The sequence below is a fragment of the Rhinatrema bivittatum genome, chromosome 2, assembly GCF_901001135.1.
Source record: "Rhinatrema bivittatum chromosome 2, aRhiBiv1.1, whole genome shotgun sequence".
Taxonomy (NCBI): Eukaryota; Metazoa; Chordata; class Amphibia; order Gymnophiona; family Rhinatrematidae; genus Rhinatrema; species Rhinatrema bivittatum.
Genome location: NC_042616.1, coordinates 387,487,810 through 387,507,823, shown reverse-complemented (window position 1 = coordinate 387,507,823; position 20,014 = coordinate 387,487,810). Strand labels below are relative to the sequence as shown.

Sequence of the window (20,014 nt, the reverse complement as noted above, 5' to 3'; positions counted from 1 at the left end):
GCTGACGAGAACGACCTATGAAACCAGCCTGGGGTGTGCAAGCCCAGGAGGCAAGAGGGTAATATTTCTGCTGCCAATAAAAGGATTTCCTCAAACTTGGTCAAGAGGACTTCCTGACAGAGGGTGGCGGATCGGAAGTGCTAGCTGACAGCTGTTGAAGGGTGTCATGGTGATCCTTCAATTGGGCTACCGCATCCCTGACCTTGTCCCCAAAGAGATTCTCTCCTGAGCAGGGCAGGTCAGCCAGCTTCTCCTGGACATAGAAACATAGAAATCACGGCAGAAAAAGACCAATCGGCCCATCTAGTCTGCCCAGCAAGCTTCGACTCTTATTTTCCCATACTTATCTGTTTCACCAATCACCAACTTCAGGGCTCTTGTTGGTAACTGTTTGATTCAAATTTCCTATCATCTCCTGTCATTGAAGCAGAGAGTAATGTTGGAGCTGCATTAAAGGTGAGCATAAGGCTTATGGTTAAGGGTTGTAACCGCCACATCAAGCAAGCTACCCCGATGCTTGTTCACCCAGACTGCACAGATCGATGCCTTGTTGGATGATGTCTGAATGCAAATCCTGTTTTCGTCACTTCCCCCTACCGTTGAAGCAGATAGCAACGCTGTATATGCTTTCAAAGTGATGTATCAGGCTTAATTGGTTTAGGGTATAATCGCCATAATAAGCAGCTACCCCACGATTGTTTACTCAGATTGTGAAGTTCAGTCCTTGTGTGGTTGTTGCCTGAATGTAAATCCTGTTTTCTACTTTTTCCCCCTGCCGTAGAAGCAGAGAGCGGCACTGTGTATATCTTCAAATTGATATATATCAGGCTTAATTGGTTTAGAGTAGTAACTGCCATAATAAGCAAGCTACTCCCACTTTTATTATTTACCCAGATTGTGAAGTTCAGTCCTTTTTGGTTGTTATCTGAATGCAAATCCTCTTTTCCACATTTACCTTTGCCGTTGAAGCAGAGAGCAATGTTGGGGTTGCATTAACCGTGCAAGGGATTTTTTTTTTTGAGTAAGGGTAGTAATCACCAGGTAGTACACATTCCAGCAAGCCACCCCCATGGCTCTACTCTACATTCCCATCCTCTAGCCTTTATGGATCCACAGTGTTTATCCCACGCCGCTTTGAAATCTTTCACAGTTTTAGTCTTCACCACTTCCCCGGAAGGGCATTCCAGGCATCCACCACCCTCTCCATGAAGAAATACTTCCTGACATTGGTTCTGAGTCTTCCTCCCTGGAGCTTTCAAAGATCAAAGCACAGAGCAAGGCCAATTAAGGACGCAGATACCCACGGTAAGCCACTCTGGCTGCTGTCTCAAAAACATCATAGGTGGACCTCACCTCATGCTTTCCGACCTCCAGACCTGTTGTACAGCCACAGAGAACATCTCCTGCTGCTGCTGTGGCAGGTGTTCTGTGAGTTCCAGGACCTGCTTCCACAGGTTACAGTTGTATTGGGTCATACTTTCCATCACTGGTTCTCAGAGATGTAGAAGAAGCAGAAAATAGCATTCAAGTTTTTTTAATCTGGCTCATCAAGAATCTATAGCTTTGAAAAATCTACAAACACGCACGGACATCGTAGAGAAACCCCGCAGATAAAAGGGAGGCACAATTGTGGTTCTTAGTTCGATACAAATATTCTTATGAAATTCAAATTCAATCGTCTGATTCTCAATTCTATCAACTGTTAGATGAAGATCCCACTTTGGAAATTTCTAAGGAAATTGATTTGTTGATTCAGCATGGTTTTGATTGTGGATATTTTACTAATTTAGAAAGGGAATATCTGGTTAATAAAAACCCACATATCCCAGTGATTTATATCATACCTAAAAATTCATAAGTCTATCTAATCCTGGTCAACTAAATGTGTCAGCCAATGATTCTGTTCTTTAACACATTTTGATATTTTTAGGATAAGATCCTTCAACCATTGATCCCACTGACTCCTTCAATTCATCAAAGGTCCTACTAGCATATTAGCATATTTACAAACTCTAAGAGTGGAAGAAAACTAGATTTTGGTAACTTTAGACATACAATCATTGTATACAGTTATCCCTCAGATTTAGCAAAGCTGTCACTAAAGTTTTATCTCAATGACCTACTCCACAACGTATTACTACTTCATATATTATTCGATTACTGTCTTGGCGTTGGGACACAATTAACGTTTCATATAATGGAAAATTCTACTTACACACATGTGGGTCAGCCATAGGTTGCTGCCATGGCACCCGATGTTGCTAACATTTTTGTTGCAGACTGGAGTCACAATATTTAACAGAACATCCTTGGACACATCTAGTGTGCTGGAAGCGATATATCGATGAGGTTTTTTGCAGTGTGGAAGGGACCATTGACTGAGCTCCAAGAGTTTTTTGTCTGGCTTAAGCGCTTGCAGACTTGTCTCAAGTTTACTATGAATTTTGATTACATGGAGGCTGTTTTTTAGATATACATATTAGGAAGGGAGTACGCATCTTGATTACCAGCATTCATAAAAGCCTACAGAACAAATAATTTAGATTTGATAGCTTTCATCCCACCACATTCAAATGCAGCCCTACCGATAGGACAATTTTTGAGACTTTGTCATTTATGCTCAAGACTCAAACAATTTTAAAATTATGGCCTCAAGATTTTTGCATAGAGGCTATCCATAATCATGTGTCTGATCAGCATATCGCAGAGTGTTGTATAATCATTGTGAACATATTCTAATAAAATCTCAGTCACCCCAGGATTCGAACTTACAGACTCTGGTTCTTAGACATTCAACTCCATCTGCTTCTATCAGTAGCACCATACAGAAACATGGTGCACTTTTCAAAAAGTTAGCCCTATTTTCTCTTCTCCATTGAGGATTGCATATTCTCAGCAGCCTAACATTAAAGACAGCGTTGTGCCGGCTTCTGATTATTCGCCCAATCAGACATCAGCTGAGTCTAACACATGTAATTGTGACATGTGTAAGATGAAATTAGGTGATACACATATTTCATTACCTTCAGTCGGAGTGTTACATTACCAGCAGATAACACGGGCACAATCATCTTTTGTTGTATACTTAATTATATGTCCTTGTAATCTCAAGTAGTGGGTATGACTAGAAAAATTAAAACGCGATTATTTGAACATAAAAGTCGTCTGAAAAATCACAAAGAAGATGCTCACCTGGTTGAACATTTTCTGCAGCACAAACCATGATTTTCATGAATGTTTTTTGGACTGTTTTTAGAAACAATTTCTCATACATTGGCGAGGAAGAGACAGAGTTTCACAAATTAATCCAACAGGAACAGAAATGGATTTTATTCAGCTGCAAACAGTTATTGCCATCAGGACTAAATAAAGAAATTGAGTGGAATATTTTTTTCTAATTATTCAATTCTTATTTAAATATTTAATTGATCATCTAAACTATACTGGCTTATTATCATCAGCGTTTATAAAGCAGTGTCGCACGTTGTGCCTTGTCAGATGATGCTGCGGCGCACTTGAGAGATGGTTAGCGTTCAGTAAGTAGCTTCTTGTAATCTCTTATTTTTTCACTTTGATCCCGGATGAAATATTGTCCTTGTGAATGGTTAAAAGGTTTTTGGTAATTTCTTTTCCAGAATATAATTAAATCGCTTCATAGAGATTCATATCCATAGAAGCTTTTCTACGATTTTTACTTCCAGCCCCTGAGGAAGCAGCAGTGAAACATGGTATCATGTTGGCTTGTTTGTTGATTTAGCAACTGCTGAACCCAAGTAAAAAAATAAACAAAGCAAAAAAGGGCTTGTTTGTTGATTTAGCAATGCTGAACACAAGTAAAAAAGAAAAAGAAAAAAAGAAAAAACACAAAAGTGGTGAAGTATATCTAATTTTCTTTAATAATTGAGACAATTTCAAGATAAGATATATTCTCAGGACCGATGATTATATGAAACCCAGTACAGTTATCCACAAACACTCATTGTTCATTTACTCTGGGTAGTATGAAGGTCCATTCATAAATTTAAATAGTTAATTTATTATATATTATACTCTGAAATATGATTTTTTCAAATTTGTCCTAAGAGAACAGCCATCTTATAATTGTCTTTTTATGACAGCTAGATCCACCTTACTCAGTTAATCACTCACTTCTTCCCAAGCTTCAATTATGTTTCATCAAATTTTTAAAGCTCTTATAAATTCATACAATTCCTATTAAAACCTAAATAGAGGCAAATTTAGTTCATATGTACCACAATGCATCAAAATATTTGATCCTGTACTACAGTGCTCTGGAGTCTGATTGGATGAGGCATCCTTCATTACTATTAAATACAACTTAGTCATGTAATACACACTAACTATGAAGCCGATGTAATAAGCTGCAGTAAATCTTCCATGGATTTTTGCTCATGGTATTACATTTTTCTGCACTAATCTATTGCGGGTATGTAATAATGCATTTAGCGCCGAAAAAAGTACTCACAAACCTATGGCAGGTTTAACTTGAGTCCTTGCAAATATTATGCAAAAGCAGGCAATTAACTATTCACAGGCAATGCAGAGAGCTGCAATGATAGAAAGGCTAGTGTGGGCTTTTTATGCCAGTTTTTTGGGGGGGTTTTACGCCTGGGTCAGGGTAAGAATTAAGTTCAAGTGTGTGTGAGATACATAACCCATGCCAATTCTGCTGTATATCTGAGAGCATATACCTCAGAATAGTAAGCCATTCCAACTGTATAGTTCTGATTGCATCTCTGCTTTTTACCTACACCGACACATGAGGAAATGAACAGGCACTTTACCGTGTCAAACATGTACTTTGTGCCCTGGATCTCGAAAGAACCCCAAAAATGTGAAGTTATCTTTAGGGGTGGACATTTATTTCTAAATGATGTATTCATATGTTCATAATTTTGTTGTATTTCACCTCTTGGCCTGTGTTCTAGGTTTAAAATAAACTGCAAAATCTTATTAGCTCCTATAATTTATTGCATGTTTTTCCCATAGCTGTCTTTATTACATCAGCCCCTATGAAAATATCAAAACAATCAATAGAAAGAATAATGCAATAAAAAGGAGTTAGTACAGCAGTATTCTGTAAAGTTGTTGCTAATAAATATTAATTGGCAACAAATACAATTAAATCTGCTTCTTTAAACAATACATAGCAGATAGGCTTGCTTGGATAATAAATTCAGTCATTGTTCTCTGCTGATCCACAAATCTCAGTCAGAGAACAATTTGACATAAAATAAACAGGCAAGTTACACAAATCACAATAAAAGAAAAACTAACAGAAAAACTGATGAAAATAAAAACCACCATGCAAACCAAAATTAAACATCGTTCTCTGAGCGCACAGACTTGTAATATCACTGATCAAAGGCCAGCCTCAACAGCCATACCTACCTATGCAAGCTTAATGTCAAAGATCTTCAACAGTTAAAAGCAAGAGAAAACAGATAGTCTTCAGCAATTTTCTAAATTGCAACAGTTCACATCATGACTTTAAAGATTCAGGAAGCTCATTCCAGTACTCAGACCTGTAACAGCAAAATGCACTTCCAGGATTCTTTAAACCAAACATATTTAAGTGAAGGTACAACAAATAATGCTTAACATATGAATGTAATGTATGAGATGGATAATATGCAGCCAATTCAGCAGACAAACAGCATGATGCAAAACCATTAAGCAACTTAAAAACTAGAGTTAAGAACCTTAAAGCTAATGCATCAATAGAGTGGGAGCCAATACAGATAGGCCAACATGGGAAATATGGGCACGGAAGATAAACAAAGCCACAAAGTTTTGTATAAACTATAAGCCCTCGCCAAAGACTGAGGGAGACCTAAAGAGAGGGAATTACAATAATCTAATGATCCTAAAATTAGAGAGTGAGTTACAAGAAGAAAGTCAGCATTAATCAGTTTTAATGAACGAAGGAAAAGTTTAAAAAAGAACTTTGTAGTAAGATCTGTACACATGGCACACAAAAGAGTAGAGTCTATAACTACTCCTAAATCTCAAACTTGAGTCTTAATTATAATAAATAGAAATACCTTCAAAAGACCAGCAAGTTGGGGCATCAACTGCCTCAGAACAGGAAAGCAGCAGAATCTCACCCAAATTCAAGACCAAATTATTTTCAGCTAACATAGAAATATAGAAACATAGAAATGACGGCAGAAGAAGACCGAATGGCCCATCCAGTCTGCCCAGCAAGCCTCACACATTTTTTCTCTCATTCTTATCTGTTACTCTTAGCTCCTTGTTCTATTCCCCTTCCACCCCCACCATTAATGTAGAGAGCAGTGATGGAGCTGCATGCAAGTGAAATATCTAGCTTGATTAGTTAGGGGTAGTAGGGGCAGTAACCGCCGCGATAAGCAAGCTACACCCATGCTTATTTGTTTTACCTAGACTATGTTGTACAGCTCTTGTTGGTTTTTTTTTTTCTTCTCCCCTGCTGTAGAAGCAGAGAGCCATGCTGGATATGCATTGAAAGTGAAGTATCAGGCACATTTGGTTGGGGGTAGTAACCGCCGTAACAAGCCAGCTACTCCTCGCTTTGTGATTGCGAATCCTTTTTTTCTTCACCCCTGTCGTTGAAGCTATGCAGGATATGCGTTGAAGCATCAGTTTTTTTTTTGTTTTTTTTTTCCCCCTGCTGTTGAAGCAGAGAGCTATGCTGGAAATGCGTGATGTATCAGTCTTTCTCCCATGCCGATGCAGCAGAGAACCATGCTGGATATGCATGGAAAGTGAAGTATCAGGAACATTTGGTTTGGGGTAGTAACCGCCGTAACAAGCCAGCTACTCCCCGCGTTTTGAGTGCGAACCCTTTTTCTTCTCCTTTGCTGTTGTAGCAGAGAGCTCTGCTGGATGTGTGAAGTATCAGTTATTCTTCTCCCCTGTCATTGAAGCAGAGAGCTATGCTGTATATGCATTGAAAGTGAAGTATCAGGCATATTTGGTTTGGGGTAGTAACCGCCGTAACAAGCCAGCTACTCCCTCTTTATGAGTGCAAATCCTTTTTTCCATTACCTCTTGCTGTGAAGCTTAGAGCGATGTAGGAGTCACAGTAAGCATGTGTATGTTTATTTAATAAGGGTATTGTGTCAATAGCCATCATTCTGGCGAGTCACCCACTCTTCATTGGCGGCCTCTTGACTTTATGGATCCGCAGTGTTTATCCCACGCCCCTTTGAAGTCTTTCACAGTTCTGGTCTTCACCACTTCCTCCGGAAGGGCATTCCAGGCATCCACCACCCTCTCCGTGAAGGAAAATACTTCCTGACATTGGTTCTGAATCTTCCTCCCTGGAGCCTCAAATCGTGACCCCTGGTTCTGCTGATTATTTTCCTACGGAAGAGGTTTGTCGTCGTTTTGGATCATTAAAACCTTTCAAGTATCTGAAAGTCTGTATCATATCACCTCTGCTCCTCCTCTCCTCCCAGGGTGTACATATTTAGATTCTTCAATCTCTCCTCGTACGTCATCCTATGAAGATCCTCCACCTTCCTGGTCGCCCTTCTCTGTACTGCTTCCATCTTGTCTTTGTCTTTTTGTAGATACGGTCTCCAGAACTGAACACAGTACTCCAGGTGAGGCCTCACCAAGGACCTGTACAAGGGAATAATCACTTCCCTTTTCTTACTCGATATTCCTCTCTCTATGCAGCCCAGCATTCTTCTGGCTTTTGCTATCGCCTTGTCGCATTGTTTCGCTGTCTTCACATCATTAGACACTATCACCCCAAGGTCCCTCTCCTGCTCCGTGCACATCAGCCTTTCCCCCCCCATCGAGTACAGTTCATTCGGATTTCCACTCCCCATATGCATGACTTTGCACTTCTTGGCATTGAATCTCAGCTGCCATATCTTCGACCACTCTTCCAGTTTCCTTAGATCCCGTCTCATTCTCTCCACTCTTCCGGCGTGTCCACTCTGTTGCAGATCTTAGTGTCATCCGCAAAAAGACAAACCTTACCTTCTATCCCGTCTGCAATGTCGCTCACAAAGATATTGAACAGGACCGGTCCCAACACCGATCCTTGCGGCACACCACTTAAAACCGCTCTCTCTTCAGTGAAGACTCCATTTACCATCACACATTGTTTTCTGTCCGTCAACCAATTTGCAATCCAGGTCACAACATCGGCACTCACTCCCAAGCTTCTCATTTTATTCACCAGTCTCCTGTGCGGAACCGTATCAAAAGCTTTGCTGAAATCCAAGTAGATGACATCTAGTGCTCTTCCTTGATCCCAATTCCTTGGTTACCCAGTTCAAAAAAGTCAATCAAATTTGTCTGACAGGATCTTCCCCTGGTGAATCCATGCTGCCTCTGGTCCATCAATTCTCCAGACTGTAGATAGTTGACTATTCTCTCTTTCAGCAGTGACTCCATTACTTTTCCCACCATCGAAGTGAGGCTAACCGGTCTGTAGTTGCCTGCCTCTTCCCTGTTCCCACTCTTGTGAAGCGGGACCACCACCGCTCTTCTCCAATCACTCGGCACCACTCCCGTTTCTAGGGATCTATTGAACAGGTCACACAGCGGACCTGCCAGAAACATCTCTGAGCTCCCTCAATATCCTTGGATGAATCCCATCAGGCCCCATGGCTTTGTCCACTTTCAGGTTCTTTAGTTCTTCCACACATTTTCTACTGTAAAAGAGATTTTCATCTATTCCCCTTCCCTCCAGTTTCTTGTTGTTTAGAGATGGTCCTTCTCCAGGGTCTTCTTTAGTGAACACAGAGCTGAAGTATTCGTTTAATATTTCTGCCATTTCTTCGTCTCTCTCCACACATTGATCATTACCACCTTTCAATTTCACTATACCACTTTGGACCTTTCTCTTTTCGCTGATGTATCTGAAAAAATGTTTTGTCACCATTTTTTATCTCCTTGGCAATCCTCTCTTCCGCTTGACTCTTTGCCAACTTGATTAATTTCTTTGTCTCCCTCAGTTGATACAAATATTCTTCTTTGTGCTCCTCCCTTTGGGATCCTTTATATTTCTTGAATGCTGTTCTTTTAGCTTTAATTTTGTCAGCCACCTCCATTGAGAACCAGATAGGTTTCAGTTTTCTTTGCTTTTCTTTACATTTCTAACATATAGAGCAGTTGCCTTGGTGATTGCTCCTTTTAGATTGGTCCACTGCTGATCCACATCTCTCTCGTTCTCCCATCCTTTAAGTTCTTCCTCCAGGTAGTTCCCCATTTCCTCAAAGTCTGTGTTTTTGAACTGTAAAACTTGGGTCTTTGTGGTTCTTTTCCCTATTATTTTAGTGATATTAAACCATACCGTTTGATGATCACTGCTGCTGAGGTGGGCGCCCACCTGGACATCTGAGACATTATCTGCATTAGTGAGCACTAAGTCGAGTATAGCTCCTTCTCTCGTGGGTTCCAACACCATTTGTTTGAACAAAGATACTTGCATGGCATCCACTATCGCTCTACTATTTTTAGTTTCTGCAGATGGGATTTTCCAGTCTACATCTGGCATATTAAAGTCACCCACGATCACCACTTCTCCCTTCTTACCTATCTTATGGATGTCTTTAACCAGATCTCTGTCCAGCTCTTCCTTTTGGTTTGGAGGCCTGTAAACCACTCCAATATAAATGGATGCTCCGTCATCGTTTTTTAGGTCGACCCATAGAGCTTCTTCAATACCCCAACTTCCTTGTAGCTCAGTTGCTTGGATGTTGTTTCTGACATAAAGAGCCACACCTCCCCCTTTTCTATCCTCTCTGTCCTTCCTTAACAAGTTGTAGCCTGGTATTGTTGTATCCCATTCATGAGATTCTGTGAACCATGTTTCTGTGATAGCAACAATGTCCAATTCTGCCTCAGCCATTAGGGCCTGCAGATCAAACAGTTTAGCCTGGGACAAGCTGGGTAAAGCAGGGCACTACTGGACTGTTGTCTTTGCCTTTTGGTCAATTCTTTTTTTTAAAAAAAACAGTCTTTATGCCCCAGTTTTTTAGTTGTGCCAGCTAACCCCAAACTAGAGAGATTTTCCCAGTTTAAAAGCTGATAGCTTTGCAGACAGGAAATAATCAACAGAAGCTTTCTACACAAGCTTCTACACAAAATGAAACAGACTAGAAAGAAGTTAAAACACAGGCAGTAAATAATCACAGAAGCTTTCTACACAAGCTTCTACACAACTTCAGATCAATAAGCAAAAAGAAGTAAAAATAAGCAGAAAATACTTAGCCAGATTGAAGATTTTGCAATGCAGTTAAACAGTTCCACCAAGCACTAATCTGCCAAACACACCTTGGAAGATCATCCAGAGCAGTAGCAAAAGATGTAAGTTCTGTACACATGATCTTACATCTAGATCCAAACTGTATGTCATCAGCATATAATTTTAAATCTAACAAAACTTTTACACGCTGGGCGCAAGTAGATATTAAATAGGATAGGCAAAAGTGCCGAACCATGCAGAAGATAGAGGAAATAAGTCTGAACTGGCATTACCAAAACCTTAAATGATAGGTGAGTCAGGAGGAAAACCAAGACAGAACAGATGAAATCCCAATCGATTCAAGGAGTCTAAATGGAATGGAATTAAGGGCATCAAACATAGCAGATAAATCTAAGAAAACTAGGAAATATCTATCAGCATTACAAAACCCATGCCTAATTAGATCCAAACTAGGTAACAAGGATTCTGAATAAAGGGAGTTTCCTACTAAAAGAATTTCAGATTATGCTAGTTTAGTCAAACTGCCAGCTATTAGAAGCTTTTTCGAATAATGGAATATATGAAGCCAACCAATTTTCAAACAAATTTTTCTGTGTAATGGAACAAGGTCCAAATTCCATGATGGTTTTTTTTTCAGACAATAGGAGTTTTCAGGTAAAGTAATTTTGGATATATGATCTACTGTACCAACAACTAATGGCTTTAATATCGCAGAAAACATTATTAATTGGTAGCAACAATTGTGCAAATAAACCTGCATTCAGCTACTTTGCTCACATTTTGATACAGTGCTGCCTCATTGCTTGGTACACAGTTATCAATGATTCATAAAGCTAGGCACTTACCTGCCAAACCAAGTGCTCTTTCCCAACTGCAGATGCAGACAGGTAGACACTTAAAACTATTGTATGTGATGAAGAGGTCAGAACACTGGCAATTATCGCATCTCGCATGTTGAAGGGAAGCATGGTATATGCCACAAAAATAATGAACAAGAAAAACGATACCTGTAAAAATATATACAAAACAGCATGTCAAACTTGAAATTTTCCTCAAATTTTTTTTATCTGACCTTTGCCTGTACAAAGCCAGCTGAAACAAGTAGCCTAATTCACTTTTCATTTGCAGCTGATTTCAAAGTGAGATGAAGACTTAACATTGTTTATGAGCATGATTCATGGAAAATACTATATTAAAAACAGACAGTAGCTTCAGTGTGGCTTACTAATTGGCCCCAATATATACAAAACACCTCCATATAGACTCCCAAAATGTGCAACTTAAGTATGCCATAGAAATATGTCCCTGCAATCACAGAAGGCAAAGCAAATGCTTCTTGGATTGGAAATAGTTCACACCAAAGATGTTTTCCTGCTTCAGGGAATATCTGCATATCAAAAACATGATTTAGGCTCACATTCATTTTAAGTAAATTTTAAACATGCTAGTATACCTCAACAAAAAAAACCATCTTCAACATAACTGCATGTCTTCAAGTATTTAAAAAGAATGGCACATGCAATGCCTCCAAACATATAAAGTTATCAGCTGACAAAAATGGGTCAATGACCATAACCAACAAATTTAAATGAAGATCCAATCTAAATCTACCAGTCACATCACTTTAAATGCCCAATAAAACACACTCACTATAATCAAGATTCATAAATGAGAAAAAAACTAGACAAACGCACAGTGAAACCTAAGTATTAGAAAAACTGCCCCATTAAATGCAATCTTGACACCAAAGAGATATCAATTGAAAAAACCCATTGTTCAAAGTGACAAATAGGTATCATGGTCCCCCCATCTTGAATGCTTCTTAATCGTCCTCACAAATCATCTAAGTTGTTCAAAAGTATGTTTAGGTTGAATAAAATGAGCAATGAGAAGGGCAGCCATCTTAGATGATCTGGGTCAGCTTTGGTGTTCATATTTAGTCTAATGTCCTACATACCTTCTCCACACAAAAAAAGGGAACCCACAGACAAATGACAATGTAAATTACAAAAGCAGAACAATTTGTTTAATGATGAAAAATATACTTCCTTTTTGTCAATTAGATTGACAAACTGTTTTTGGACATTCACAGAACACAGAGCAATTTTCACATTGAGTAAACTTCAGGATTTTAATAAATGGCTTTAATTCTTTTGACGAAAAGGTACAATTCATGATTCATCATTTTTATTCCACACCTGGATTTTTCAAAAAATCAACTGATAGAAATACTCCCCCTCCATTATACAAATTTTCATCAGGTTACTTTTAAGTATAATTTACCTGTGATTCTGTTCCTTAGAAGTAGATATAATTACTTTAAAACTGAGGATTTTAAGATGGGAGCTTTCCTACTAAATTAAAATTAAAAAGAGGATAACCTTACTTGTATATGTATAAAACATATAAGCATGTTTTGAATGCTAATAGAAAATTATCTACTACTAGTAACAACTTTACTTCATATGATCTTTGATTAGGTCTAGATAAAGCAAATGTTGCTTACCTGTAACAGGTGTTCTCAAAGGACAGCAGGATGTTAGTCCTCACATATGGGTGGCATCATCAGGATGGAGCCCAATCACGGAAAACTTCTGTCAAAGTTTCCAGAACTTTGACTGGCCCCTACTGGGCATGCCCAGCATGGCACTAACCCTGCAGCCAGCAGGGGTCCCCCTTCAGTCTTATTTAAAAGCTACAGGCAGTGCCGAAAAATAAAATAACAAAACGTTATGAACCCAACACCGCGGGGCGGCGGGCAGGTTTCATGAGGACTAACATCCTGCTGTCCTGTGAGAACACCTGTTACATGTAAGCAACATTTGCTTTCTCACAGGACAAGCAAGATGGTAGTCCTCACATATGGGTGAGTACCGAGCTGAGGATGTCCGAATATGCACCAAATGTACCCAACGGCATGCAACAGGCACAAAAACTGGGGTGGAATTTGGTAGAGGGCATCCTGAACCCCACCGGGCAGGCAGAAGGGTGTAGGTACGTCACGTTGGGAATAAGTTACGCAGGACAGACTGGCCGAAGATGGAATCTTGTCTTCCGGCTTTGTGCAAGCAATAGTGGGCTGCAAAGGTATGGAGAGAACTCCAGGTGGCAGCCCTGCAAATGCAGGAAGCGGCACCGATCGTAGGTGTGCTACTGAAGTAGCCATGGCCCTCACAGAGTGTGCTTTGACATGGTCTTGAAAAGGAATGCCTGCTTGCTGATAGCAAAGAGATATGCAGTCCGCCAACCAGGAGGAGAGAGTCTGCTTACCCACAGGTTGCCCTAACTTATTGGGATGGAAAGAGATGAATAGCTGAGTACTCTTCCTGTGGGCAACTGTACGGTGTAGATAGAAAGCTGGAGCCCGTTTACAGTCAAGGGTATGTAGAGCCCATTCCCCTGGATTGGAATGGGGCCTGGGAAAAAAGGTAGGTAGTATAATGGATTGATTAATGTGAAACTCCGAAACTACCTTAGGTAAAAATTTAGGGTGAGTGCGGAGTACCGCCCGGTCCTGCAGGAGTTTAAGGTAAGGCGGATAGGTAACTAGGGCCTGTAACTCACTAATCCTGTGAGCTGAAGTGATAGCCAAAAGGAAAATCACTTTCCATGTGAGATATTTTAGGTCACAGGAGTGAAGGGGCTCGAATGGTGGTTTCATGAGCCAAGAACCAGATTAAGGTCCCAAGAAGGGTCCGGAGGATGTAAAGGTAGCTTGATATGGAGTAAGCCCTTTAAAAAGCGTGTTACAAGGGGTTGTACTGATATAGGAACATCCCCGACACCTTTATGGAAGGTGGCTACCGCACTGACATGCATTCTGATTGAAGAGGTCTTTAAACCTGTCTCTGACAAATGCCAGAGATAGTCCAAAAACCTTGGGATTGGACAGGAAAAGGGATCTAGGGACTGCGAAGTGCACCATGATGTGTATCTTTTCCATTTATAGGAATAAGATTTTCTTGTGGAAGGCTTTCGTGAAGCAATCAGGACACGAGAAACCGAATCTGAAAGGTTAAGTGGTTGAAGGATTAACCTTTCAACATCCATGCCGTCAGGGACAAGGCCCGAAGATTGGGATGGCATAGGCATCCGTCGTTTTGAGTGATCAGATGCGGGTCCATTCCCAAGGGAATGTGCCTGCGGATGGAGAGATCCTGGAGTATGGGAAACCCCCTTGGCGTGGCCAGTGAGGTGCTATCAGGATCATGGTTCCCTTGTCCTGACGTAGCTTCACGAGAGTCTTCGAAAGAAGAGGAAGTGGAGGGAATGCATAGAGCAGACCGGTTGCCCACGAGAGGGAGGATGCGTCTCTGAGCTGAGAGCGTTTGCTCCGAATAAGGGAGCAGTAGTTGTCCACTTTGTGGTTCTGAGGGGATGCAAAGAGGTCATTCTGGGGATATCCCCATTAGCGAAAGTTTGAAGTCGCTACTGAGGGGTTGAGAGACCACTCGTGTGGCTGGAAGACACGACTCAGTTTGTCTGCCAAGACATTGTCCACTCCCGGCAAGTAGGTTGCCCTAAGGTACATCGAGTGGGAGAGCGCTTCCGACCAAATCTGTGCAGCTTCCTGACACAGAAGGAAGGAGCCTGTGCCTCCCTGCTTGTTGATGTACCACATGGCCACCTGGTTGTCCGTCTGAATCAGGATGATGTGATTTGATAGGCGTTCCTGAAAAGCCCTGAGAGCATATCGCATTGCTCGAAGTTCTAGGAAGTTTATTTGATATTTGGCTTCCTCTGGAGACCAAGACCCTTGTGTCTGTAGATTGTCCACGTGGGCTTCCCACCCGAGGTTGGAAGCATCGGTGGTGAGAATGAGTTGAGGATCTGGCACTTGAAAGGGCAGTCCCTGGAAGAGATTGTTGAGATTTTTCCACCAGGCAAGAGACAGACGGAGTGAGTCATTGATGTGGACAATGGTCGACAGAGGCTGAACAGCTTGAATCCATTGTGACCTCAGAGTCCAATGCATGAGTCTCATGGCCAGGCGGGCCATTGGTGTGACATGGACTGAGGATGCCATGTGTCCTAAAAGGACGAGGAATTGACGAGCTGTTGCTGTATGCTGAGACTGCAACTGGTGAGCGAGAGACACGAGGGTTAGCGCTCGTTGTTGAGGGAGAAAGGCTTTTGCCTGCAAGGTGTCCAAGTCTGCCCCAATGAACGACAAGGTTTGAGATGGGCTAAATAGGATTTTTCGTAATTGACGAGAAATCCTAGAGAAATTAGAGTGTGTAGGGTCAAATTGAGGGACGACCGAGCGGCTTGCTGGGTTGGAGCCCTGATTAACCAGTCATCCAGATAGGGGTAGACGTGAACTCCTTCTCTCCTGAGAAAAGCTGTGCAACCACGAGACATTTGGTAAAGACTCGAGGTGCCGATGCTAGGCCGAACGGAAGCATGCGGTATTGATAGTGCTTTGGGCCAATTAAAAACCTGAGGTACTTGCGATGAGCTGGAGTTATCGCAATATGTGTGTATGCGTCCTGAAGGGCCAGAGAGCAGAGCCAGTCTCCTCTTTGCAGAAGAGGTAGAAGCGAGCCCAAGGTTACCATCTTGAACTTTTCTCGCTGTAGGTACTTTTTGAGAGCACGTAGGTCCAGAATTGGACGAACTCCCCCGGATTTTATGAAGATCAAAAAGTACCAGGAATAGAACCCTGGGGCTTGCTGCGAGAGTGGGATGGGTTCTATTGCTCCTAACTGGAGAAGAAGGGAAACCTCCTGCTCCAGGAGGATAGAATGGTCGGATACTCTCCATGCTTGCAGAGGTGATGAGTCCAGTGGAAGAGCAAGAAAGTTTAGGTGGTAACCCTGAGCAATGATTGCTAGCACCCATTGGTCGGTTGTGATTGATTGGCACATGCTGTGAAAGTGGCACAATCGACCTCCCACTGGTATGCTTGGCAGAGGAATCAGGCTGCTGCTCTCCAACTGAAAGTAAAAAACCTGAAGTAGGCCCTGGCTGGGGAGCTGCTTGCGGCTTTTGCTTTCGGGGCTGGCGAGGCTGAGGTTTTTGAGAAGGTCTCGTAGTTCGGGACCTTGCTGGTGGAGGATAGTACTTCCTTGGACGGAAGAATGACTTCTTAGTCCTTCCTAAAGGGCTGTCTTGAGGAGAAGTCGGAAGGTATCGATGAGAGCTGTTTAAGGGTCTCATGATGGTCCTTTAATTCAGCCACTATTTGCTGGATCTGTTCACCGAACAGATTGTCTCCTACACATGGTAGGTCAGATAGCCTGTGTTGTACTTCTGGCCGAAAGTCAGAAGATTTGAGCCAGGCCCATCATCTTGCCGAAATGGCAGCTGCAGACACTCTAGTAGAAGTGTCGAAGATATCGTAAGCTGTTCTTATCTCATGCTTTCCTGCTTCAAACCCCTTGTTGACAAGAATTTGAAGCTGTTGTTGGAATTGTTCAGGCAGGGATTCAGAGAAGTCCTGTATCTGCTTGAAAATGACCCTATTGTATTGGGTCATATACAGCTGGTAAGCAGCAATTCTGGAAATGAGCATGGCCCCTTGGAACACTCGTCGACCAATATTGTCTAGGAACTTGTGTTCCTTAACAGGAGGGGTAGATGAGTGAGGCTTCGTCCTTTTTTCTTTTCTTTTGAGCTGATTCCACACCACAACTGAGTGGTGGTTGAGCTAGAGATTTTTGAAAGCCGAGAGCTGACTGTACTAAATAGGTAGTAGTCAGCTTTTCTGTGGACTGGGGCAATAGACCCTGGGTTTTCCCAATTCTTTTTGAGGAGGTCATGAAGACTTGATGAACGGGAATAGAAGTGATCACTTTAGGGGGCATCCAGGAACTGGAGGAGCTTCATTATTGGTGCCTATCATCCTGCTCTGTCTGAGCTGAAAAGGGACCAACTAAGACATTTCTCACAAAATTAATGAAAGAAAGGTCCTCTGGAGGAGAAACGCTTTCTACCTTCAGTAGGAGAGGGGAGGTGAAGGAAAGTCCTCAGTGTTCCTGTGGAAAGTATCATCACCCCAGGTGTCCAAAGGATCAGCAGACTGATCTGTAGGACGAGAAGGGGGTTGTACACCCGAAGGCCCAGGCTGAGGCTCCGAGAAGATCGAAGGAATCGCCAGGGCACCGTGGACGGCCAGGAAGGCAAATCGGTGCCCGGTATCAAAAGCATCGATGGTGCCCGATGTGCGTATTGCTCCCGATGAAAGAATCGGTGGCGAGGGACAAAAAGGCATCGATGGCTGAAGCAATACTCCTGAAGGAGGAATGCAGAACGATGTTCTCCTCCGATGAAGCTGTCAATGGGGAGCACACCGGAGCCATCGGAGACCCGGGAATCACCGTGGAAAAGGTTGTCATGAGCGCCTCCATCCGGGATAGCAGCGGTGCCAGCGTTGTTGTCATCGGGTCGGTGACCGGTTCCACTCTTGGTGCCGGTGTCGGGGCCGGAGGAACCTGGAGCCATTGCATCGCCTTGTCAAGTGCCTCCTGGATTCAGCCGATCCAGTTCTTCCAGGAGCCCTGAAGCAAGCAGCCCCAGCTCCATAACGGAAGAGGGAGGCGGAGGCACAGTCGGAGGGACCACACCTTTACAGAGGCGGAATTGCACTCCCAAACCCGATCGGGTGAGGGTGGCCTCGATGTTCCAGTCGCAGGAATGGTCGATGCCATTTCTGGACGGGGCTTCTTCAATGGTGACTCGGACGGTGGCTGAGGTCGATGATTTCACTCCCTCGACGGTCCGAGACTTACGATGCCAGATGGCGATGTTTCTCCCTAGTGATCCCCTCGATCTTGAGGGGAAGTAACGGGAGTCGATGGCCGTGAAGACGTCGATGGCGGACAGTCACCGGATGGAAGTCGATGCTGGTGCAACTTCGACGGTGCCAGTTCCGATGACATCGTTGCGATGGACGGCGTCAGGGTGTGAGCACGGAAGAGGAGTCCCATCTTCTCCATTCTGGCTTTGTGACCTTTGGTGTCATGAGGGCACATTTGGTCAATGTGAGGACATCCATGCTCACGGCCTAAAACACAATACACAGACTCCATGAGGGTCTGTGATAGACATGGTGCGAGTGCAGTCTGGGCACCGACGAAACCCCAACGCCATGGCCATAGAAAAAAATCGAGCCGTGGTACGGTCGATGGCCAGTAGGCTGTGAGGGCCAAACTCGACGGTAATCGACAGAAAATGGGTAAAAACTTACCGGAGTACCGCGGCCTGAAAAAAGTTAGAGGAGGGACCCCTGTGGGGCAATTTCAGTTTAATTAAACTCCGTGAGGAAAATTCCTGTCAGGAATCTCTTCAGAGCTCCTAAACCGCGAGGCTACTGCTATGCGGAAAAAAGAAGACTGAAGGGGGACCCCGGCTGGCTGCAGGGTTGGTGCCATGCTGGGCATGCCCAGTAGGGGCCAGTCAAAGTTCTGGAAACTTTGACAGAAGTTTTCCGTGATTGGGCTCCATCCTGATGATGTCATCCATATGTGAGGACTACCATCCTGCTTGTCCTGTGAGAAAGGCTGTAACTCTATTGATCCTCCTAGGTATCGGTGCAACATTTTTCATACAATCATCCAAAACTTGCTGCTTGCCTGCCTATTTAACCAAGAATATTTGTTGTCATTGGCAAGTTGTAACTTTACATCCATGCTTCACATCTATGCAGACGCGGATAGATTTCACCCAAAATACAAATTTATATGAGCACCTTTGTCCTTCAACTTTGCCCAGATAGATTACAGAATATTGATGGTGAAAACCTGATTGGACATTATAAATGTAGAAATTGTTCCATGTGTTCTGTGAAAGTCCAACAAAATGTTCTGTCAATACAATGGAAGTATGTACTGTATCATTTTACAAACTGTTCTCCCATTTTTCTAGTCTACATCATTTGCCAGTGTGTTTTTTTTTTATATGGAGGAAGACACGCAGGACATTAAGGACTCATTTGGCTGAACACTAAAGCTGTCTAAAATCTCCTAAGTTGGCCGAGTCTCTCATTGCTCACTGTATTCAGTATAAAATATACTTCTGAATAGCTTAGATGTTTTGCTGTGGACCATGCTAAGCGGTGGAGAGAGGGAAATTATGTTACTTATGTCACCTTGAACAATAGATTTTTCAATTAAAGTCTCTTTAGCCCTTGAGTTTCAATACTGTGATTGAATGTGGACAGGTTTTTTTTTGTTTTGTTTTTTTAAATTTTGGTTTCATTCTTCCATCTAAATCCTGATTACAGCGGGAGATTTTTCAATGGACATTTTAAGTCATGTGACTAGCAGCATTAGATTTTGATTGGATCTTCATTTAAATCCCTTAGCTCTAGTCACTTATTGACCTATTTCTGTCAGCTGATGCTCTGTTTAAACCTTTGGATGCATTGTGAATGTGTATCAATTGTTCTTAATGCTCATACACATCCAGTCATGCTGAAGACATTTCAATATCTTTTCATTGAAAAGTATACTGGCATGTTTAAAATGTAGATAAAATGAATGTGAGCCTCCATCAGCATATGTTTTTGATTTGCAGCTATGCCCTGATGCAGTTACAAGTGAAACACCGGCCGCAAGGGCTTTGATATAAAGTTTCAATTCTAGAATAGGGGATGAATAAGCATTTGTTTTGTCTCTGATTGAAGGGACAACTCTATTGCATCTGTAACATTTCTGACTCTCCATGTGGGAAGATGTTTTCCACACATTAAGAATTAGGAATTTACACACATTTATTAATAGTGGAAGTTTTTCTGACCAATGACTGAGCATACAGAAACTTGTGAACACTTTACTTTTTTCT

General features: G+C 42.3%; 1 protein-coding gene across 1 annotated transcript in view; it reads right to left on the bottom strand.

The window, feature by feature from the left end:
- Positions 1 to 20,014, bottom strand: part of ADCY2 (adenylate cyclase 2) — a 1,371,519-nt gene that overhangs the window by 1,034,264 nt on the left and 317,241 nt on the right. The window contains exon 3 of the mRNA XM_029590013.1: positions 11,077 to 11,238. Within this exon, the coding sequence (XP_029445873.1) occupies positions 11,077 to 11,238 (162 nt within the window). The remainder of the gene's footprint in view (positions 1 to 11,076; positions 11,239 to 20,014) is intronic.